The following is a 24,374-nucleotide window of genomic DNA, read 5'->3' on the forward strand; positions in this document are numbered from 1 at the left end:
TATACTTCAATATACCAGGGATAGGGTATTAAATATGAAAAATCCAAGGCTTAAAAGATAAACAAATTCATAGCAAGGGAAGAGTAGGCACGATCGGTTGGAGACCACTAGTACTATTAGGTGTAGGGGGCGCAATCAGGTTAGTCATCAACAACTAATCAACCAACTAACACCAAGCGAACAGACACTTCATTAAACACTAATAAGCAACATGGAATTACCAGGACAGAAATAGGGACAGAAGAATCACAGGAGGGAACACAATCTGGAATCAGGTAACTAACCTACTGCATGGAAACATAATCACAATTCATTCCACAAAGGGACAACCAATCAAATCAAAAGGAAATTTAAAACCTCAGATCAGAAGACCCCAAAAGGAAAATAACGAGCACTGACCAACACAGCGTACACTACCGGTTACCCAAAAGGGTCTCAGCATTACCTGGTCTATAAATATGTGACTTTCCGATCACACTGTCGCTCTACAGCCAACAGGTGCCTCCCCCTATCTCCCAGGGGAGCAGGCAAATAAAACATAAGTGGCAGAATACGAGGCAAGTCCATGGAAAATGCTCACAGAAGCATGAAGAAGGCAGTTCTCAACTAATAGACCCCATAATCTATTAGCAGGAAGAATCCAGTACCGACTAAGGGAACACTACTCCGTCCCATACCAGAGTAGCAAACCCAGAGCACGGTAAGATGACAAACACCAATGTCAACAGACAGTAAGAGATCCACTGAGAAAAATAAAACACCATAGAGTGGCAGGTAAAATTAAAATGAGCTTTACCGTAGAAGAAATTACAGACACGGTGACATCAGATCAACAGGCAATACATGGAGACAGAAAAGAAAAACCCGAGCATACCAAACAGACACATTACTGAAAATCCACAAGCTAATTCCGAGAGTAGTAGATTCATGTAGAAGAAATGGCCATATCCACAGAACACGGAGGTAAATCAAAGACAGACACGAACACTGCCCATACCAAGGTGCCAACAACATCAAATAATACAACACAAAAGAATAACCCAACCATGACAAACCACACCGGACATGTGTCAGCTCCACAAAGGGATTAAAGGAACACAACCATCCTCAACAACATGCCGTGAAGTTCACATGCCACCCCAAAATAAATACCCAAAAACAAACCACGGTACCGTCACAACACAACCACCTTACATATGTCCAAAGCCATCCCAATGAAGGTTCAAAAGGGCATACACCACCCCTCAGGCAGAGGATCATCAACAACACAACACAAGACCCGACAAGTAGATATGGTAAGGAATACTTGAACCCACAACTCAAAGGAATTAGATAAGTACCAATAGGTTAACAAAATTTTGACAACACATATTCTAGGCCTATAATTACCACGGTAGTGCACGATACCAAATGGAGAGAATAATCAGGCATAAGAAACACCAAATTACCAAGCAATGTTTACAGCAGGATGAAAACCAAAGCAGTAGTTCAGAAAAGGTCAGTCAGATTAATTAATACACAGCAAGACAAGTTACGAGTAGGAAACTAGAAGTGGCCCAGACACCAGATAAATGTACTTCAACTAGTTGATAGGTTACACGAGGAAGATGGTTCACGACACACCAGAAATAGTTAAGTACGTCCAACCAATAATCAGGAAGGAAAAAACCAGTTAAAACTATAATAGCTCAGGCACAAGGCCATCCAGTTATCCCAACCTAATACCGGCCAACATGGCCCAACCATAACTGATGACTGCCTCACGAACAGTTGACAGAAAGGATAACTCCAATCACAAACCAAGACCAGGCATACATACATACTCACAGGTGGGATGATGAAATGAAAGGACACACAAACCGACAACACACAGCACTCAGTCAAAGCAGAAACACACCAAAGCTCGGTAATGATTGAGGCACATCATATAGGCAGATTCAACATACCAAATTCCACACAAGGATGGGAACAAGTTACTAAAAATTGGTGAAATAACCCAGTCATGATCATACAAGGATGGATATATAACGGCACACTGCAAGTTCACTACACTACAGAAAGGTAGTAACTTAAATCAAAATTAAAGAAATAATAATAGTCAAGTAAGGTTAAACAATTTCCAAATTAAAAACCAACCAAAGAGCACAGAAACATTACAGGCTTGAAAAGTTTCAAAATACCATGATGTTGTCCACTAGATTATCAGATACTAACAGCCAAGAACGGACACTGGCATGGAAACAACAGAGGTTAGCCATAAGTTAGTAGGGGCAAATAACTTTACCCACACAGCACCAATTAAATGAAAAGCACATACAACCATCAACGCCAAAATACCAGGTCTTAGTTCACAACAATGATAGGGCATAACACATCACCGTATACTTCAGCACATAACCGTTTACACATATAATTAGCCATAATTGGACATGCCTAGAGGTTAGGTTAACTTATCGGTATCACACACCAGAGCTAACGCAGTTGAAAATATAATTTAGAAGAAGATAAATTAACAATTAGCATGTACACCACCGAAGCACAATACCAGAAATATGATAGTAATGATAAATAACAACATTAAGGCTGGGAGCCAAAAGCAAAGCCAGAACCAATAACACAATTAAATGCTCCCAGGTGATACACTATCACTCACCAACAAGCAACCAAGTAAACTCCACTTAAAAGTAAAGATCTGAAAAGCTTTTCCACATAAAACCAAATTAATCCACACCGAAATCGCAACCACAGTACGCAGGAAGGCAGTAAAAATACAAGGTTGACCGCCAGTACACATAATACAGCACATGTAGCCAACGGTAGTACACATGTAACCCTGAGTCAACCAAGTCATACTCAACTACAAGTTGTTCAATAATTACAACTTCCACCAATCCAGGATAAATAATTAAATGCAATCACTCACCAAATCCGCCGAGAATAAGGAAGAAAATTTACAGGTCACCTCAAAACATCCAAGCAGAGAGGCTGCGAGCACCACACAGTAACCAGAAGGGTTTCAAAATCATAATCAGCACATTGGATAATCATACAGCTCAGTATAAGTGCAAAAGAAGTAAAACAGGGGACTCCAAATGGCAGATACATGAAACAAACAAATAAGATATTAGACAAGATCACTGCACTCTTTTTTACAATTTTATATCACAATATTTGTTTTGTTTTTGCCTCAGATAGTCTTTCAACAACTTAATACCATACCATTAAAATAAAACCAAGGAAGGGTGCAATCAACCTACAGTAGATAAGAGCAGTCGGCACTCAAAATAATAAACTATCAGCACAGACAGTTGGGTCTGTTGGGGGTAACAGACCAGATTACAAAAGTGAGGATGCAACAAACCTACATTAATCCCACAACACCCAAATAAAATAACCACAGAGCTGCTACCAATTAACTCTACCGCCTTACCGACTATCAGCAGTAGAAGTTAAACATAGACAAGAAAATTAAGTCAATAGACACCAAAATCATTAATGTAAACACTTACCGTTACATAGGTTTACCCAACAGTTACCCAGAGACCATGAACCGAAAATTACCCTTGGTATGGCAATAAGTTGTTTCAACACTACTAAAGAAAACAAGATGTTCTTTGAGAACAAGATACCTAATATTTTATTTAATAAATAAGGGTAAAAGTAGTCATAATTAGTATAAAATGAATAGATGAACGCCCTCGAAAAGAAACTATAATCTACATAAAACGCAAGGGTGAAGTTAAAATATAAAATGTTCGGCCGAACGAAAAGAAAATAATATACTTTCAATATTCCATAAAAACCTCCCAGAAATTGAGGACTTAGTAACCTGTTTACACTTCAACAGAGACCATTTCTTTGCTTAAATTATACTCTTAATAGTTTCCAATAATTAAATTTTCTTTCATTATTATAATTATTATCAATTTGAACAGTACCAACTACAATCCAGAGATTCCACCAGAATTCAGTACATATCTCACTGCCAGAGAAGGTAATAAATCAAACCACCCAGGGAGAGCGTAGAATAAAACAATTCCCAGAGAAAAATAAGAAGGGAAATAAAGAAGGAAAAGGCAAGTAAAACAAGATAATACCCCACCAGGATGTAGAGTCAACCCAAGACATATAATTAGAAAACGACGTAAGGACAGAAACTCACCCATGAAAATAATAATAAAACACCAGCAGAGAACAACCCAACCGGTTACTATGGAAACGTAAACATCCCATGCGTCCATAGCAACCACCAAAAACAAACAAGAGCAACAATGGTACAAATACAGGAGGGAAAGAAACCCCAAAAACATAATTAAAAAGAACCCAGGAGAATAAATAAAATTAACCAGAATTAGAATGTGGCAGAAAAACATTTCACTGAAATTCAGGTGAAACCTCTCGTGCTCTATAGTTTATAAACAGCGTAGTTACCTTTCCAATTACACATAACTTTCCGAAAACGTTAGATAAATATAAACCAATTTGCCTTTACAAATTAGAAGAAATATGAAAACATAATTCTTTTTTGGAAGTAACCTTAAATTTCACTACCCACGCCTTTCAAAAACAGATAGGCGACATTACCAAAATACAATAGGGAACCCGAATTAAAGAATGCCCTAACTAAAATCAAAGAAGATGCGGATGGAGAAGTTTTCACACACCAGGAATCTTGAGACACACAGTTTGTACACCACCTTCGATAGAATCCAGAGGCCAAAGGAAAAGAATTTATGAAGAGACTTACATGTTGGTTGAAGCTGCAGAAACACGTTACTTACATAGAGGTTCAAGTACATTACACATTATTAGAAAACTAAATAACTCAGAGGACGTTCAGTAGAAAAGTGGTTGAGAAGATTTTTGAGGGCAAGCCCTCAATACCAAGCCATCTATCCAGGCTTCATGTCGTTTTCAGAAACCAAATGCCGGAGCGGAGTAAACACACGTCCTTCCTCCATCATACTCAAGGCAAGACTCATGGCGGGCCACACCGATAATGAGCATGGCCCCACAGAAGGGAAAGCGAAAGTCATAGACTCGCCCACCAACTTAGGGCACGTAATTTTACCAGACCAAGATTAAGGATTGCAAGAGAAAACCTTACAGCAACATAATCTCATGGTGACAATGACGAAGATGGTATCAATTAAATAAAGTGGGCAAGGCCACGTAGAAGGTACTTGTAGAATACAAGACTGAAATAATTCTGATTGACACAATTTTAAAGAAACACAAATGCAGGTTTCGAAATATGGTTGGGGAGAGCTAATACTCATCACCAACGTCACAGGGCCACTAACGCAAGGGCTAATCCCATACTACAGAGGTGACTTAGAGAAGAACACTTTACATTACATAAACGAAAAATAGTTTGAGAAAATAAGTTCACCTCAAACAAATGTGAGTGGGAGCTAGAGAGGGTTAGCACTCTCTATCCCAATATGTAGCTTTACAAGAAAAAGATGAAAAGAGTAATTACATTTTAGGAAAAGGTTACATGATGGAAATGCTTCGAACCCGCCGCGAGTGTTAAACTGCCGACCTAGCAAGGAAAGAAGTTATTAATAGGCCATTACCTGGTGTTGAACGGCTGAAGAAGAAAGAGGCGCTTCCCGCCTCCTGCTATGTACTTAATACACTGAAAGATGGAACAGAAGTGGCCCGGAGACCCCAAAATCAGCAGTTTATATCCTCTCGCGGAAGATTCTAGGCGTTAGGGGAAATAAAACACCCTCCCTCAAAGTTTTTATTGGTTCGGGAAAAGAAACCCCTACATAGAGGAAAAAGAAACACATTATTGGTGGAAAATTAATTAAAGAAATTCGGGATTGGCTAGATCCAAACTAAGGGGAAAAAGAGGGGTATACAGCCAACTTAAACAATGACAGAAGGAAATTTAACAAAGAACAAACTCTTGAAATAAAAATTTCTCCAACAAAATAGTTCTTTAACTCCGCACTAGGTCGCACTATTGTTGATCTTCAGTAGTGTCCTCTAGAAGAGAAAGTTCACACTTCTTACTTCAAGCGAAACAAAAACACATCAAAAGTGACACAGTTCAAAAACTCAAAATTTTCCACGTGGTGACATCTTCTGAGAAAGTAGAGAATTAATAGAATAGATAAAGTTCAACCTTCCTCCAGAAGAGGAGTTTCAACTGGCGCAACTTTTAAATAAACAGAGTAGAGGTGTACCGCCCGGTACAATTATTATTATTATTATTATTATTGTTGTTGTTGTTGTGATTGTTATTATTATAAGGTAGTAAATAGTAATAGATAATAAGGTAAACTTGGGCAAAGGTTTAGTTGGCAGAAGTGAACCCAGTCCCAACGGCCGATAAAACTGAAGAAATTCTCCTGTCGGTAGCGTTTGTACTGATACTTTTAAGAAATGCCATGAAAGTCTGACCCAGAGGGAGGTTATTAAGGGAAAAGGAGGAGGAGGATGGTGGTGATGAAGAAATTGCGATTCAGACCCATCTATAGTCAATAATGCATTTTTATTGTCCAGTAATGGCCATTATTTACTCTAGCGATTCCTATTTCCTGCTGGAACCTGCTTAGCATAGCACATCAAAAACCCAATTCGGAAATGTTAATTTTTTGCCTTATAATTGTATTCATTTGTAAATGCGTCAGTAATTGATTGTGCAGTGTAAGAAGTTGCTTGATTAAAGAACACATTGTTTGCACCTCTGTCTAGTTCTTTAAGGTTTCTTCAGGCCCATGTGTTGATTTTCATTTTAGGAACCAGAAGACAAAGAAATGGTGTACACATCAGATTCACCTGAGAGACTTTCTGAGAATGACGATTCTGAGAATGAGAGTGAAAATAACTTGGGAGAAACACTCACTGATTGGCTTCCAGCTGTACCTATTACAAAGAAAAAGTTCTCGGGCATCCCTACTTATGTGGACGATGAATGTTCCATTTACCTACATGAGACTGGAAGTAAGTATCAGTAAAACAATTTTTTCATTAAATTACTTTCGGTTTTAAAATTAATATTGTAAATTGTGTTATAAATTAATATTTGCATGTATTGACCATAAAAGATTTTGAGTGTTTTCTAATAGCTTTTATTGTGCAAATGGAATCCTTCTTATCCAGCAGTGACCAGTGTATAACTTCGTTAACTTTTCCTTCAGTCACTTTTAGTCATTTTCATTTATTAGGTATGTGTCGTAACTTGAATACCGTATTGGCCCAGACATAAGGTAGCCTCGCATGTGAGATGACCCTGAAATTTTTGAAGATATTTCAAGGAAAATTTAATTAATGAATGTATTTATAACATGTTATTTTAATATAAAATATTGTGGACTTTCTTCAGTTTGCTTACGTAACACTGATCAATCAAATTTTTCAGCATAATTTTCTGGTAGGCATTGCACAATATTGTAGTAGTGTGACATTGTAAATACAGTTTCAAACGCCACATCATTTGCTTACACCTTCCCAGGCTTGCCTTAATTTCAGTTAGGCTACAGGTAGATAGTCATTTTAAACTAAAGAGTTTTTAGGGAAATGAATGTAACATTGTATTCTGTTCAACTGGCTAGACCATATGTTAAATAAAATATCTGTGTGTTAAATGAGTCGGGGTTTGGAATGTGCCGGTTGCACAATCCTGTGCTGTATTGTGTCTTAGACCATTGTACATCTTCAAAGAAATTGCAGTGTTTTTAAAACTGATGACAGAATCGTGCCTTACATCAATAGCAATTGTTTCATTATCATTTGTTTTATGACTTCATTAATAGAATGTAGTGACACATCCTGTAATTGGTGATAGATGTAGCCGTAGGTTTAAAAAAAAAATGCTATTTGTTCGAGGTGTCGACCTAGAAAGATCTTTTGCCCCTACATGCACCATATGTGAGGAACCTGCGTGTATTTTGTAAATGGCGGAATTGTAAAGTGTTGAATGTGAGGAAAGGAATGTTAAGGACGACACAAACACCTAGTCCCCAGGCCAGGGATATTAATCATTTACAATTAAGAACCCATGACCCAGCCGGTAATCGATCCCGGGGTCGCCGGGTGATAGGCGGACGCATTGCCCCCTACACCGCGGGGCCAGACAAAGTTAGCCCGTAGTAATAAAGAAAATACAGAGATCCTCGCAGAGACATTCAACAAACTTTTAAATTGCGATGACCTACTGGAAACGTTGGAAGTAAATACTGATACACCCATTTTAACCACCCCAGATCTTTTGATCTTCCAACTTTCAATGAGGTAGAATTCACAATTAAGGAACTAAAAAAAATTATAAGGCATGTGTTGAAGACCTAGACTTTGCAGAAATCTGGAAAAACGCAGGGAAACCAGCAATCATAAATCATCATCAGCATCTAGTCAAAATATGGATCACAGAGAAAATCCCAAAACATTGGACCTCAGGAGTAATCCATCCATTATTCTAAAAAGGAGATAAAACTAATCCAGGCATTTACAAAGGAATAGCCCTTTTGGACTGCACTTACAAAATTTTCTCCCGCATAATTTACAATATTACAAGTTATAAATCTCATTTTTCAACCGTATTGGAGTTCAGAGTAATAAATTATTATATTTATAATATATTGGAAAGGTGGTTCTTCAAATATATTATAAATATAATAATTTATTAATTTACAATAGGATAAAAATCTGAAATCTTAAATTTGGAGCGTGGATTGGCAACCACGGGGCCCTTAGCTGAGTCCTGGCATTGCTTCCACTTACTTGTGCCAGGTTCCTCACTTTCATGTGTCCTATCCGACCTTCCTTGGTCAACTCTTATTCTTTTCCGACCCCGACACTATTAGGTTTCCCAGGGCTAGGGAGTCTTTCATTTTCATGCCCTTCTTGGCCCTTGTCTTTCTTTGGCAGATACCTTAATTTTTCAAGGTGTTGGGTCCCTTCATTTTTTTCTCCTCAGGGCTAACAACCTTGAGTAGACAAATCATCACCCGCTAAGGTGGCCTCATCTACATACTCGTTGGACTGAATATGAAAGGAAACATTAATACAAAGAATACCCCAGGTGGTAACAAATCCACCCCCACTTGTGATGGGGCAAGCAGGTCATCAGATTCTGGGGAGCCTGCACCTTCATGTACTCCACCATGCAAACAACAGCAGAAAAGAAAGAGAAATATCATCTACTTGGCTACAGTGAACATCAACTCGTTGCTAAAGACTGGTATACTTAAACAGGCGCTAGACGTGCTGAACAAATATAACATCAAGATTGCAGCACTACAAGAAACACGATTCACAGACGAAGATGCTTTTGAATCCCAAGGATACAGAATATACAAGGGGAAATCAGGCATCAGAGTGATGAAGACAGTTCCACATCTTGGCACTGGCTTTGCTGTTCATCATAGCATGATTGATCACATAATAGGGTTCACTTCACCTAATGGTAGGACCTCCTCAATATCTTTGAGGTTCCGCAATAGGGCATATACCATAATGAACTTCCAAGCACCCACAAACGACACAAATAGAAATGACCTGGAAGCTGTTGAACAATACTGGAGCACTCTAGAAGCAGCTCTGGACAAGATCCCACAACATCATACCACCATACTCATGGGTGATTTCAATGCACAGGTAGGAAAGGAGAAAAAATATCGCAGGATAGTGGGCCTCTACCCAGCCCATAAGAGGACAAATAAGAATGGAGAACGTCTTGTAGACCTTTGTGACAAATATGGTCTCATCCTAAAATCAACTGCCTTCAAACACCTGCCTAGGAAGGCGAAGACATGGAAGAGCCCAAATCCACTAACTAGGTGAATTGCAGATAGACTATGTGGCCATGGACAAAAGGCATCACAATGAGATTCAGAATGTCAAGGTGCTAAGGGGTGGTAACTTAGACTCGGACCATTACCTGTCTCTGGTAAAAACTATCCTACAACCACTGAGAAGGCCACCGATTGTCAGCAGAAAGGCTAAAATACCGAAGTTCAACATTCTCTGACTGAGTGATGAAGACTGTGATTTCAAAGTCGCTCTGAAAGAAAACGCACAGAAGCAAGGGTGGCCCAACCTACAAAAAGCTCTACTGGACGCTGCTCAGAAGACCATGCCTGCCTCATCCAACAAAGGAAAACATCCATGGTAGACCACTACATGTGACCATGCTATAGAATATAGACACAGAGCCTGGGTCACGTGGAACCAATGCAAAAATGAGGCTAACTACCAGGCCTTCCTTACTCAAAGGAAAATAACTGCCAGTACAGTATGACAGGCGAAGAGGAACCATAACAAGTCTCTAATACAACAGGCGGAAGAGGACTTTAAGAGGCACAATTCAAGAGATTTCTACAGGGAACTCAGAAAAACAGACAACGAAGTACACAGCTCCCACCCTTCATCTTCGTGGACCTGATGGGAAACTTCAGTTCAACAACAAGGATTGTACTGATACTCTTGCAGGGTATTTCAAACAGCTCCTCAATGCAGAGGAACCTAAAGAGAGACTCGCATTCTCTGAGCCTCTTTCCAGAAACCGAGACTCCACACCGCCATCCATTGAAGAAATAAGGGAGATTATCAAGAACCTAAAGAACAACAAGGCCGCAGGTGAAGATGGTATAGTAGCGGAGATGTGGAAACGTGCTGATGAACAATCCATACAAAGCATCCATCAGATCATAGAGGATATTTGGGCAACGGAGACCTTATCTGCGGAATGGACCTCAGCGGTGATCCATCCTCTACACAAGAAAGGTAGTAAGATAGACCTCGACAACTACACAGGCATCTCTCTAATATCGGTTACATACAAGATCTTTTGTAAAGCCCTGCAAACCAAAGTGGTCAGTCAACTGGATTCCCAATTAGGTGAATATCAGGCCAGTTTTCGCGCAAATAGATCTTGCACAGAGCAGATACAGAACCTTAAGACAATCCTGAGGTACAAGAATCATGGCGGACACAAATGGGTAGTCATACTAGTGGACTTCCAGAAGGCATATGATTCAATAGATAGCCAGACCCTCTTCTCCACCTTATGGGAATTAGGCCTGGATGAGAAGACCACCAGACTAATCCAGGCTACGCTCAAGAACACCACCTCCAAAGTAAAATTTAGAGGTGAGCTCTCAGAGAGTTTCTCTATCCAAACGGGAGTTAGACAAGGTGATGGAATTTCTTACATTCTCTTTAATTGCGCTCTAGAGAAGATTATCAGGGAATGGACTGCCACATTACCTCCAGGAAGTGGACTGAAAATTGGCTACAAGAAAGATAATCTCGGTGTACCTTGCCTGGCCTTTGCCAATGACCTTACCTTATTAGCCAACAACATAGAAGAAGCTACTCACCAGCTACAGAGCCTCTATACCATAGCAGCTAAAACCGGTTTGAGGGTCAATATAAAGAAAACTGAGTTCATGACTAACATAAAGGGAGTCCCACATACTATGCCATTGGAAAACACCACCATTCGTAAGGTTCCTGCAGTGAAGTACCTAGAGGAGTGTATTTCAGCAACCGAGAATGAGACACTAGCAATAGACACCAGATGCACCAAGTTGGAAAGGATCTACCATACCTGTAAGAGCATCTATACATCCAAGTGCCTCTCTAAGAACCTTAAACTCTAACATTACAATTCAGTAGTAAGACCGTCCGTACTGTATGCCTCTGAGTGTCTTCTGATGAACAGAAAAGGTCCACTGAGGAAGCTAGAGCTCGAGGAACGAAAAATACTAAGGAGGATTTTAGGACCAATAAGAGAAGGGGATGGTACCTACAGGATAAGGCACAACAATGAGATCTCTGATCATCAAGAAGACATAGTTACATCAATGAGGGAGAGGCGATTGACTTTCTATGGGCATTTGACTCGTATGAGTACTCACAGACTTACCAGCAAGATCTTTACCACTACAGGCAGAGGGAAAGCGTCCAAAAATAAATGGATCACCACAGTGAAGTCCGATTTAGAACAGCTGGGGATTTCAGAACATACCATGCAGGATCGTGTATTATTCCGGCAGTTGACATTTCAAGGTGTCTTTCCAGAGTCTCTCACCAGCAGACAGAGTACAGGCACCACCCGACCAAATTGGACCGAGGAAAGGAAACAAGCACACAACCAGATGAAAGCTTTCTGGGCGAAGAAAAAACAGAATTTCCATACAAGGAGTCAAAACGAGCCGCGTGGTCCTCAGTAGGCCCAAACGACAAGAAGAAGAAGAAGGATAAAAAATATTTTGGAACCACAACTTGGAGAATACCAAGGAGGATTTTGCCCATACAGAAGTTGCCCAGACCAAATTCTCAGCCTGAAACTAATAATGGAATGTTACAAATAAAGAAATAGCTGTTTATTTCATTCAAACAGCTGTTTATTTCATTCATAGATTTCAAAAAAGCTTATGATAGTATACACAGACCCACTTTTTAAAAAGTCCTTAGATCATATGGCCTTCATCGTAAATTAACAAAAATTATTGAGCTAACTGTAACCAACACAATTTCAAAGGTAAAGGTCAGGGGAGAAATGTCAAATACTTTTACAGTAAATACAGACCTCAGACAAGGTGACAGATTATCCCCACTGCTTTTCAGTGTGGCTCTAGATTACATCATGAAAATTTGACAAAAAGATAACCCACCTAAAATCAAAATTGGAGCAAAACCCTCAATAAGGACGAACTGCCTAGGGTTTGCAGATGATTCAGATCTCTTTAGCCCTCGACATGGAAGAAGTCCATGCTCAGAACACTAGTCTCCAGAAAATTGCATTAAAAATAGGATTAGAAATATCCTTTGAGAAAACTGAGATCTTGTCAGTGAAACTCCTTGACATAAACGGAAGTCGACATAAATGATCAAAAAATTAACATAGTTGTGCAATTTAAATACCCTGGAGAAATCATTATGCACAAATTGAGAACGCAACATGGATAAATGGAACCAACAAAATAAAAAACAGCACAATTTCTAACGTAGTGAACTTACATCAAACAAAAACAAACAAAAAGTGCTTGTCAAAGGACATTAAGATCCAACACTACAAAACTGTAACTTTGCCCGAAGCCACTTACGCTTGCAAAACCTTGTTCCAAATTAGAAATGAAGGAACTGATCAGCTCTTCAAAACTGAAAGAATTATCAGAACTTGCATAAATAAAAAGTACCAGGTTCAAGGAGTCTGGAAAATCCTCCCCAATGAAACTGTATTGAGAGATTGATCCAGTTACCAGCACGATGAAGAAAAGAATCTCTTATTTCTTTCACATCTTATGATTATCAGAAAACGTGAATTTATGACAACTAGTGATGAGAAATCTGGGAGAAAAGACAGGAGGGCATTGGATCAAAGAAATCCAAGAGAATCTCAAAACAGTTGGACTCAAAATATAGATGCAGAAAACAAGAATAAAATTACCACCCTTCTTAAATATCACAAATTTTTAACTGAAATGATGCTCAGAAGGCATGTAGAAGTTTCAGACGAATTAAGAACACTGCAATCGGAATGAATGAAGAATTACTGGTCAGATAAGAAAAACCAAACAGTACAACCTTCAAAGAGAAAGTGTACATGGAAGACTCATGTGGTCCAATGTGGCCAATAAAATTAATAATAATAATAATAATAATAATAATAATAAATTATTTTCAACAGAATTAAACTATTAATGGAGAAAACTAAGTCCATTAAAAAATAAACATTACATCACTACAGAAATTATTTTTTGATTAAATAAAAGAAGCATAATTTCATGTATATGTGAAGGTAGTAAATCCATTATTGTCCATTGGCCTTAATAATTAACAACCTCAATCAGGTTGCTATACATACTAGATACGTCATGATAGGAAGCCATTGCCATGGGAGAACTGTAGAAAAGGAGGCATATATTCTGTCCCAGCTGCATGGAGGTGGAGCATAATGTGAAGTATGCCTTAAAATAACATCATCAATCTAGCTATTGCATATCTATCCTTAATCATAATTTTCTTGTTCTCAGAAGAGATTTTATGTCTGCCAGTAAGCTTTGCAAAAACGTCATGACGCCATCTTCTGAGGCTCTCTCCAAAAGAGCAATTTCCTTCTTTTCATTTTCCAAAACATATCTGCCTGAACTCATTGCCATAGCTTCTTTTGCATGCTTTGAACCTGTTTCCTTGGCCAGTTTCACAAGACTTCTTGGAAATATTAATTTCCTTACTTGGGGGTGAAACATAGTTTGCAACATACTGGTCTTGTTAGCTTTACTCACTGAAAACTGTCAGTACTGGCTTTGCTAGTTTGAGTTATGATTTCACTTGGCTGAAGGCTGCAGTTATTATGTTATGTTATGTTATGTTATGTTATGTTATGTTATGTTATGTTATGTTATGTTATGTTATGTTATGTTATGTTATGTTATTATATCCCAAGGTTTTTCGTATAAACCCCAGCTGGTGAAATATGGCCAAGTAGAAACCTTTTTGGAGCAACCAGAAGAACTTAATGTACATTTCTCTATCTTATTTACTTGTCATCTATAATAGTCTTTCACTGTTTTCCACTTCTTTCTCACCAGAACAGACAAATGGATGATTAAATGTTAGATCTCTGTAAAGCATGTTGTTGAAGTCGCAGACCTACTGGCGGCACAAAATTTTATGAACCCGAGTTGGAAGCTGAATATCTGGAAAGCTACCCATTCTATTTTCATGAAATGAACTTCAAAGTTACATTTATTCACAATAAATTACGTGGAAATAGATAAAGATAACCGTTTTTAACTGAAGATACTACGGGAAATTCTGACTGAAGATAACAATGCAACCGTAAAGCCGGGGTGTGATTCACCGGGCAACCACGCACAGATGGATGTTAAACGGAAGGTTCTGCAAACATGCCAGCCTCCATGTTGCTACATTAAGAGATGTACAAATTTTACAAGTAAAATTTGCTGTAAAATACGTTGTAAGTTCATATCTAAGTATATTCTGAAATCATAGTATTGAAGAACTCGCGATGCAAATGATGCTGGGACTATTTTGTTTGCAGATAGCGGGTTTCCACATAAGTAACAACTCCTTAGACATATTAGGTATCAGTAAGAAAGCTTAACACAACATTTATAAATGTGGCAGGCACCTGGTATTAAAATGCAGTAACAGTAACTCTGGAAATATTTTTATACCTGGGTCGCAAAATTCAAATTTGCTCATAAAAGATAAAAACCACTCTATTCCAAAGCAAGACTTTACCTCATTGAAAGAAAAAAGATCAGTATTAAATACATGTAGATCCGTTTTGAAATGTATTTAGTGAAAATAGCCCAGGTGGATCTCCAGACATTCAGCTTCAAATGGGGGTTCACATTCTTTATGCGCCAGTAGTAAATAACTACTATTAATATAAATTGCTGGAAGTAATTCACTTTTCCAGATTTTCTGCTACTGGGGTGTCATTTCACTCTCTAGCTTTTGCATTTCAGATGGGCAAAGCTACTTTCGCTTCAATGGTGAAAGATACCTCAGAAGCAATATGGGAGTTTCTAAAGGAAAACTGCCTTCCTTTCCCTGCTGAAAGAATGCGGAGAAATATTGCTGAAAACATGTACCTTAAAACTAATTGTCCTAATTGCATTGGCAGCATTGGTGGGAAACACATTAAAATAAAATGTCTAAATGATAGCGGATCCAATTATTTCAATTATTATTACATCGTTCTACAAGCGGAGGCAGACACAGACTATATATTTGTTGCTATTGATGAGGGCTGTAAAGGCCGACAAAGTGATGATGGTATTTTTAAGAGTTTGAAATTATGAGTTGCTGGAAATGAATCGTTTAAATATCCCACCACCAACTGAATTACCCAATTCACTGATTCAAGTGCCTTTTGTCCCCATTGGTGACAAGGCTTATCCTCTTTTAAATTATCTAATATGACCTTTCCCTAGAAAATCATTGGATGATTCCAAACTTATTTTCAACTACAGACTGACAAAATGTAGATAGAAAGTAGAATGTGTATTTGGAATTTTAACTGCTAATTGGCAAATTTTAAGGAAAGCTATAGAGACTTCATCAAACACTACCATCACTATTGTTAGAGCTGCCTGTGTGTTGTGTAATTTTGGAATTATTTACAAGGGAATAGACACCCATAGTTTGCACCTAGAGATTCAGCCTGCTGGTAGAACAACATTCATTACAAAATCATGCTATGGATATTATATTACAGCAATGTTTACTCAGTATTTTAATAGCAAAGAAGGGGAACTACCTTGGTGAAATCAATTTGTATTACGTGGGAATGCATTGCACAGTGCAACATAGAAACACGTAGCCAGAAACAATCTCATGTTTGGTGACTAATTTCTTTATAGTAAATATAGGCCTGTGTATAAATGTGGTTTAGTTGTGTTCTTGTCTGTGTTTTTGTTATAAGCATATACATCTACTAATTTTGTCTTAATTGTATTAGCATTAGGTATTAACTGTATTCTCGCACAGGTGACATCCTCTGATCTAAAATCAAATATTGTATTATTTTATACTTGGTAAGGTACCTTCAGATTGGACCAAAGCAGTAATTGCACCTATCTACAGGGTGGCACACAAATAGTTGACACATTTGAAAAGCAAATATAAAGTGCAACTTACAGTACATACTATGTTGTTAAAATTTCGCACACACCTTCCCAGCTTCATGGAAATAACTCTAGAGGTGACACTGCTGCTTTGTCTCCAAATGCCTGCATTGCAGTGAGCTTTCTGCCATGGCCAACCACAGCCGACTCTCAGTTCAGCAGCGCGCCAAAACAGTTAACTTTTATTGCAAATCAAAAAGTGTTACGGCGACACAAAGGAAATTTCGAGCTGTATTTCCGACTAGGTGGGCATGTGCAAGGAACACCGTCCTTCACTTATACAGAAACTTTGAAGAACAAGACAGTGTGAAGGAAGAAAAGCAACCACATGCACCAGCAGTTCGGTCTCCTGAAAACATCGCTGCGCTGAGGGTCGACATGCAGCACAGCCCACACAAATCAACACGGGGAGCTTCAAGAAAAAGTGGAATATCGCGCATTCTGTTCAAAGAATGTTACCCGGTGACCTTCAATTGTACCCGTACAAAATGACTGTACTAGACAAGCTAACAGATCTTCTCAGGCAGAAGACTTTGCAGTACGCCTTATGGACTCAGGATAAATATGAAGTACTGTTTAACACTTGGTTCTCTGATGAAGACTATTTTCATCTGAACAAGGCAGTTAATAAACAAAATATGTGGCTTTGGGCTACAGAAAAACCAGACATTATTCACAAAAAAAATACCATATGGGGAAAAAGTGAGTCTGTGTGTAGGTCTGTCAAGACATGGGTTAATTGGACCATTTTTCTTCAGTCAGACAGTTCTTGCACAGCAATAGGACATACTGGGGAATGAATTCTTGCCTCAAATTCTCGCTATCCCTATTCATACGCAGTGGTTGGTGCAAGATGATGCAACACTTCACACAGCTAACGATGTTCTTGAGATTTTGAGGGTGATCGTGTAATGTCTCATCGTTATCCACAGTGCATCGATAATGGCGGATGTTTCTAGCCTCCTTAAAGCCCATAATTAAATCCTTGTGATTTCTTTTAATGGGGCTATTTGAAAGAAAACCCCTTTGCTTCAAGACCTCAAAGCCGCATGGAAATGCGTGCTCGGATCGTGCAGCTCTGCAGTGAAATTCATGAAGACCTGTGCCGCAAAGTCATCAGAATCCGCGTACTCGTCTCAAAGAGGTTGTCTGCCACAGTGGAGGCCACATTGAACGTGTGATACAGTGAAATGTATTTCCAGGGTCCATGATGCCTGTGTCTAAAATTTCAGTAGTGTTCTGTGAAAAATAAAGTTGTTACTCTAAAATTAAATGTGTCAACTATTTGTGCGCCATCCTGTGTATACAAGGGAACATGAGGATTGCAACAACTAGCGAGGTATCTCATTGATTAATATACCAGGCATAGTATTCACTGGCATCTTGGAAGGGAGGTTGCAATCAGTTGTTGAGAGGAAGTTGGATGAAAACCAGCGTGGTTTCAGACCACAGAGAGGCTGTCAGGATCAGATTTTCAGTATGTGCCAGGTAATTGAAAAATGTTGTGAGAGGAATAGGCAGTTGTGTTTATGTTTCATAGATCTAGAGAAAGCATATGAGAGGGTACCAAGGGAAAAGATGTTCGCCATACTGGGGGACTATGGAATTAAAGGTAGATTATTAAAATCAATCAAAGGCATTTATGTTGATAATTGGGCTTGAGTGAGAATTGATGGTAGAATGAGTTCTTGGTTCTGGGTAGTTACAGGGGTTAGACAAGGCTGTAATCTTTCACCTTAGTTGTTTGTAGTTTACATGGATCATCTGCTGAAAGGTATAAAATGGCAGGGAGGGATTCAGTTAGGTAGAAATGTAGTAAGCTGTCTGCCCTATGCTGATGACTTGGTCTTAATGGCAGATTGTGCCAAAAGCCTGGAACTTGAAAATAGGTGCAATGAGAATGGTGTGAAAATTAGCTGATGTCAGTAGGTAAAAAATTCAACAGAATTGAATGTCAGATTGGTGATACAAAGCTAGAACAGGTAGATAATTTCAAGTATTTAGGTTGTGTATTCTCCAAGGATGGTAATATAGTAAATGAGATTGATTCAAGGTGTAGGAGAGGTAATGCAGTGAGCTCGCAGTTGCGATCAACAGTAGTCAGTAAGAAGGAAGTCAGCTCCCAGACGAAACTAACTTTACGTCGGTCTATTTTCAGACCAACTTTGCTTTACGGGAACGAAAGCTGGGTGGACTCAGGATATCTTATTCGTAAGTTAGAAGTAACAGACATGAAAGTAGCGAGAATGATTGCCGGTACAAACAGGTGGGAACAATGGCAGGAGGGTACTCGGAATGAGGAGATAAAGGCTAAGTTAGGAATGAACTCGATGGTTGAAGCTGTACACATAAACCGGCTTCGGTGGTGGGGTCGTGTGAGGTGAATGGAGGAGGATAGGTTACCTAGGAGAATAATGGACTCTGTTATGGTGGGTAAGAGAAGTAGAGGTAGACCAAGACAGTGATGGTTAGACTCGGTTTCTAATGATTTAAACATAAGAGGTATAGAACTAAATGAGGCCACAGCACTAGTTGCAAATAGAATATTGTGGCGATGTTTAGTAAATTCACAGAGGCTTGCAGACTGAACGCTGAAGGGCATAACAGTCTATAATGATAATGTGTATATATATATATATATATATATATATTACACCCGTCCATTGCCCGGGGATATAGAAGGTTCGTAGGTTCTTGTGATAAGCCTCAGCTAAAGTCAGTCGTGACGCATAATTCTCCACCCAGGGCATGGACATCCAAGTACTGTTTATGCAGTTGGACTAGCATTTGACGCAAGACGTTCATGATTATGGTAATAATAGTATTCAATAACTTCGTAAGGCTAAATATATCTCATTTAAATAAGGAAAACGAATGTTAGTTTCTTGGAAGGACCTTTTTCCAATTTAATGAAATCTAAACCTAACTTAATACAATAATAATACATTGTATGATGATTTGATAATAGCTAGATAGACGAACGAAAATCTCTGTTGGCTAAATACTCAAAAAACATCATTATTTAAACCTTGATTGAAAATACTAACTTGATGGAAACGAATATGGAACTTGCTGAAGGCAAATCATCATTATTATCATTAATTGTCCGCCCGCAATAAATAATAGGATCGAATAAAATTTCATTCAAATATTTTTTTTTATAAACTACACTTGCTTTTATCTTCACTTATCCAAGATTTCATTTCAAAGTACCCTACATTTATCCATTATCTCAGAAATTATCTAATTGCTAACCAACTTGAATTCTCTAAGGGTGACCAGTTTCAATATCAATATCCATAAAGTGCACACAGTGTAGGAAAACCCACATAATAATTGGATCTCATATCGACATAACTCAATCAACAACAGCATGTCCCAGGAATCCGTATCAGCCACCTAAATAGAACACAATATCTAGCCGCTACAAAATCATTAATGATCCAAAAGAATGATTAACAGTAACTGCTTCCACCGGCACTGCCCTCCTGAAAGAAAATCTTGAAGGCACACTATCTACGGGAAACATACTATAAGCAACTACGCAAGAATACAATCTACTACCAGGTGACAATAATTCAATAAATACGACCTTCTACTTCACACATATTATGCTTGTTAAATGTTGAAGACGTCTAATTAGTGACCATTTCCTCAAATTAAATGGTATCTGCATCGTATCCCGTCGCGAAACTGTTTCGATGATCATATAACAATCCCTACGCTCGACCTTCGGACATCTTACACCACCAAAAATAACGACGACACAATTGCTTGCCTATTCTGGGTTCTTAATTGTATGATGAGCGCTTAAATCCATCTCTAAATCTCAAATAATTATTTATCACACTCCCATTATCTATTTTTCAACGAGACACTTACCATAACAATATTAATTCATCATAAAACACTTTATGGACGACCCTGTCCTTATTATTCACCATATTCAAACACATCATACATATTCACACATTACTTACCCAAGAGAATTCACAAGCATTCCCGAAGAATCTCTGTTATCATCACCAAAGTATCGCAATCAACGCAACACTGATTTCACGAAACAATCGCCACTACGCAATAAACACGTATTGTATTATCATGCAGAAGACCTTCTACAAATAACTATTAAAATAAAGTCACCTCACGAAGTATTCGTGCAACACAAGTATGGTTCACTAATGAAGACACCGCATTCCTCCATTCACCGTAAACGTGAAGAAGATTCCGAGTAACTCGCGGTAAGACACGTATTTACAAGCTAAATCTTGCGTATAATAGATGATCTTAATATTACAACCTCGGACATAACCGTAATCACAAGTAACCGGGCACTAAATGATAGTCGCATTAGGTCACTCAAGTTGTTTAAATTTACGTCACTTCATTATGAAAGAAAAACTACATTCTACTCTACAGCTATGCAACTACAAGAAAATAGGGTAAAGAAAATGAAATCTTGGTACTTATCAGTGAAGATTATGTGATACCGCTCTCAGTCCTTTGCTCCATTGGTCATAGTTTTGGCCCTCACTTCGGCATTATCTCCCGGGCCTGTTAGGATATCGGAATGTTTAAGCACTCATATTCATTTCCATCATTACATCATTGGAAAAATCTTCATACATTTTTGAGTCCATGGACCTGAAACTTAGAAACACAAAATTAACACAGTGACACAGGCGTTTTACAATATCTCACAGTTATTTCCGAAACTTTCCTTGTTCAGTATTAAAACCTCAGATCGCTATTCGACACAGTAATATTATTTTATATATCACGTTCCCTAATATTTCTCTTAGGTTCTGCGAACGTAGACGTTCCCTTTAAAGACGTGCTAATTACTGTCCGTTCACCCTTCAATCTCCGTTTTTATCTGCCATACCATTACTCATAAAACAAAAAGTTCATTACCATTGTTATGCTAATAATATCGGTCTGCATTCCATACGTTAGGCTCAACTCACTGACTCGTAACCTCTCTTCCATCTGTTTTTGACAGTTCGACTGCGAATTCCAAGATAACGTGATCCCATCTGACTGGAAAGATGTACAAAGGAACACTTCGCCATTGTCTTTATGACGTATGTAATCGACCTAACCTCTTCAGCGCCGCCTTGATCCTGTAACATATGGCATCAATTCATGGCCTCCTTCATGACACCGCTGGACCTGAATATCATATAGTCGACTTACTTCTTAATACTGTTGAGAATGTAAAATTATTTTGCTAATCTCTGCTCAGATATCAGATAATATTTCGTGACTGTAAGCGTGCGGTGACCACGGGGTTTTGAGCTTAGGAATTTCATTCCTCATCTTATATCCATCCAATTTCCTGTCTGAATGGGCGAGTTATTCTAGATATTTGACCCAGCTGGATGTATTTCCGAGTACTTCCTGTTAACCATTCCTTTAGCATGACCTTCAATGGCTCAACAGCTGACTCACTTGACATTGGATGGTCATAATATATATATATATATATATAATATAATATAATGTTACTGTAAGTTAAAAGAAGGAACAGTGAAAACTCGTTAGTGCGTTGCTCAGTAACATGTTTTACTGTTTAGCATGTCGTAAATTTGAAGTCTCGATTCTCACTGTATTAAATCTATATAAAAATGCCTCACTTATCGCGTCATGAATTTTTGCTATTTTCGCTTAGTATGATCACATTTTTCCTAGCCCGGAAATGTTATTTGTCATCCCTTATGAAATAAACGTGATTTCCAACTTGGGTAAGATCCGTCGCCATAGTTGCATGATTACGGAAAAAGTGAGCCTATTTGTGCTTGTATTTTCATTCCACTCAGAAGTTAGAAATTTATTTTGTGTGTGGTACAGTGAAGTTTTGTCGTGTGATACGGTATCGTTTATCCAGATTAGGAACATAATCATGTGAAATTGACTAGCGTGGTGCATATTAATCATGAGATAGCCTAGTTATGGATACGGAAAAGTCTTGAAATTCCTTACTAATAAAGACAATCTTTCAGAATTCGGACTAGCATCCGCATCTTTAAGCATGCAGAGGTCGCACCTTCGAGTTTCGACTTGATCATTCGACTATAAGTTTTTCAAAATGGTGGTCAGAGTCAATCCTTCTGTAACCTCTAATTCATTGTCTAAGAGTGTGACCAGAAAATAATGCTTAACTACCCACTGCTCCGAAATAATACTTGGATATTTTTATTGGCGCCCGTGTATATGTTTTCATATTTGTTGTTTGGTGTTTTTTCAGACATTTCAGTGCTCTTATTTTATAAGCCCTAGCAGAAAAGGTTTTCATAATTTTTCTCTCGTGTTTTTCACATTTTTAATACTTTCCTCTCATTTTTAGAAATGGTGGTAGACATCGTTTTCACTGTACTCGTAGATGCAAGACGTAAAATGCTCTCATGTCGGAAAAAAATTGTCTAGTGTTTCCATACAGTAACAGTGTTGGATAGTTTTTATTCGTATATTCCGTAGTACATTTTCTCTCTTAACATGTTCAATTTTCTTGTCCCCTGCAGAAACATCTTAACAAGGTTTTACTGTATAACAGGTTTTTGTTAAAATACTATTTTAGGAAAATTGCTTTGCTATATACCGTGGAACCTCGATTCTCCCCTTTGGAGGGACCCTGGAAAAAAAACGTACAACACAGGAAAATGGAAAATCCGTGAACGAATGGACCAACAACAGTTTGGCTAAATATCACAAAAATGAAATATGTAGGCCTATTATTATAATATTACAAACACTCCTAAACCCAACCAAACTGCAGTCCCAATGGACCTTTGACCGCTGCTCATTCCGAAAGCCTGTAGATTACGAGGTGACACATGGTCAGTGTGACAAATCCTCTCGGCCGTTATTCCTGGCTCTCTAGACCGAGGTCGCCATCTCACCATTCGGTAGCTCCTCAATTATGGTAATCATAGAATGAGTGAACCTAGAACCGGCCCTCATGTGCAGGTCAAAATGCGTGAATTGGCCGGGAATCGAACCCAGGCCCTCCAGGTGAGAGTCAGGCAAGTTCGATCGCGGGGCCAGCTTCAAGCGTTAATTACCGGTACGTGACTTTAAAAATCTCAAAACTTTTCATTCAGTTTTACCAGGGAACCTTCATCAGTTTCCCTTGAAGACTTCTTTCAGTTCAGCAACTTTGATCAGCCAAACTCTTCGAAAAATCTAATACCGGTACCGCCGAGCCCAACAATCGACCACAAGTAGTTTTTATTTCTCTAATCTTATAATGCACATTAGATGCAAAAGCGCCCAACATTATGGCGAAATCCCTTCTTTTAATCTACCATTTTAATTTAGTCACCGTTATACAGTTCGTAGTCAGTTGATGGATATCTAGTTACCGCATAAATTAGGCCAACATCGACTTTTAAATGTTATGTTGAACTCGAAAATATGGTTTAGAATGTAAGTAGCGGTATCGATTCTCGAAAGTTCTCGAATGCATTATGTTCAGTTCTACGCGTCACTAATCACAATCAAATTAGAAAGAAAAAATATATCATCAAAACTTCAGTAATTAGGTATGGTTATTCATGACCCTGAGCTCAGATGGAAAGCGCGCTTGCTGTACAAGTCGGTACGAGTGCCAAATGCTACAAACTTTTTAAATGTAACGTGCGCAAATAAAACGACTGCAGTTTTTATAACATTTTAACACAAAAACATGAAATTCCCAGTCTTATATTAGGACCAAAACAGTAATAGGCAATCCCAAAACCTCCCATGGCTTTG

The 24,374-nt window shown here is 38.4% G+C and overlaps 1 protein-coding gene across 2 annotated transcripts in view; it reads left to right on the forward strand.

Annotated features, from left to right (window-relative positions):
- Window positions 1–24,374, forward strand: part of qin — an 870,645-nt gene that overhangs the window by 707,450 nt on the left and 138,821 nt on the right. For both annotated transcript variants that reach the window (XM_067138014.2, XM_067138015.2), the window contains one exon: window positions 6,753–6,957. In XM_067138014.2, coding sequence (XP_066994115.1) covers window positions 6,753–6,957 — 205 coding nt within the window. The remainder of the gene's footprint in view (window positions 1–6,752; window positions 6,958–24,374) is intronic.

This window comes from Anabrus simplex, chromosome 1 (genome assembly GCF_040414725.1).
Source record: "Anabrus simplex isolate iqAnaSimp1 chromosome 1, ASM4041472v1, whole genome shotgun sequence".
Classification (NCBI taxonomy): Eukaryota; Metazoa; Arthropoda; class Insecta; order Orthoptera; family Tettigoniidae; genus Anabrus; species Anabrus simplex.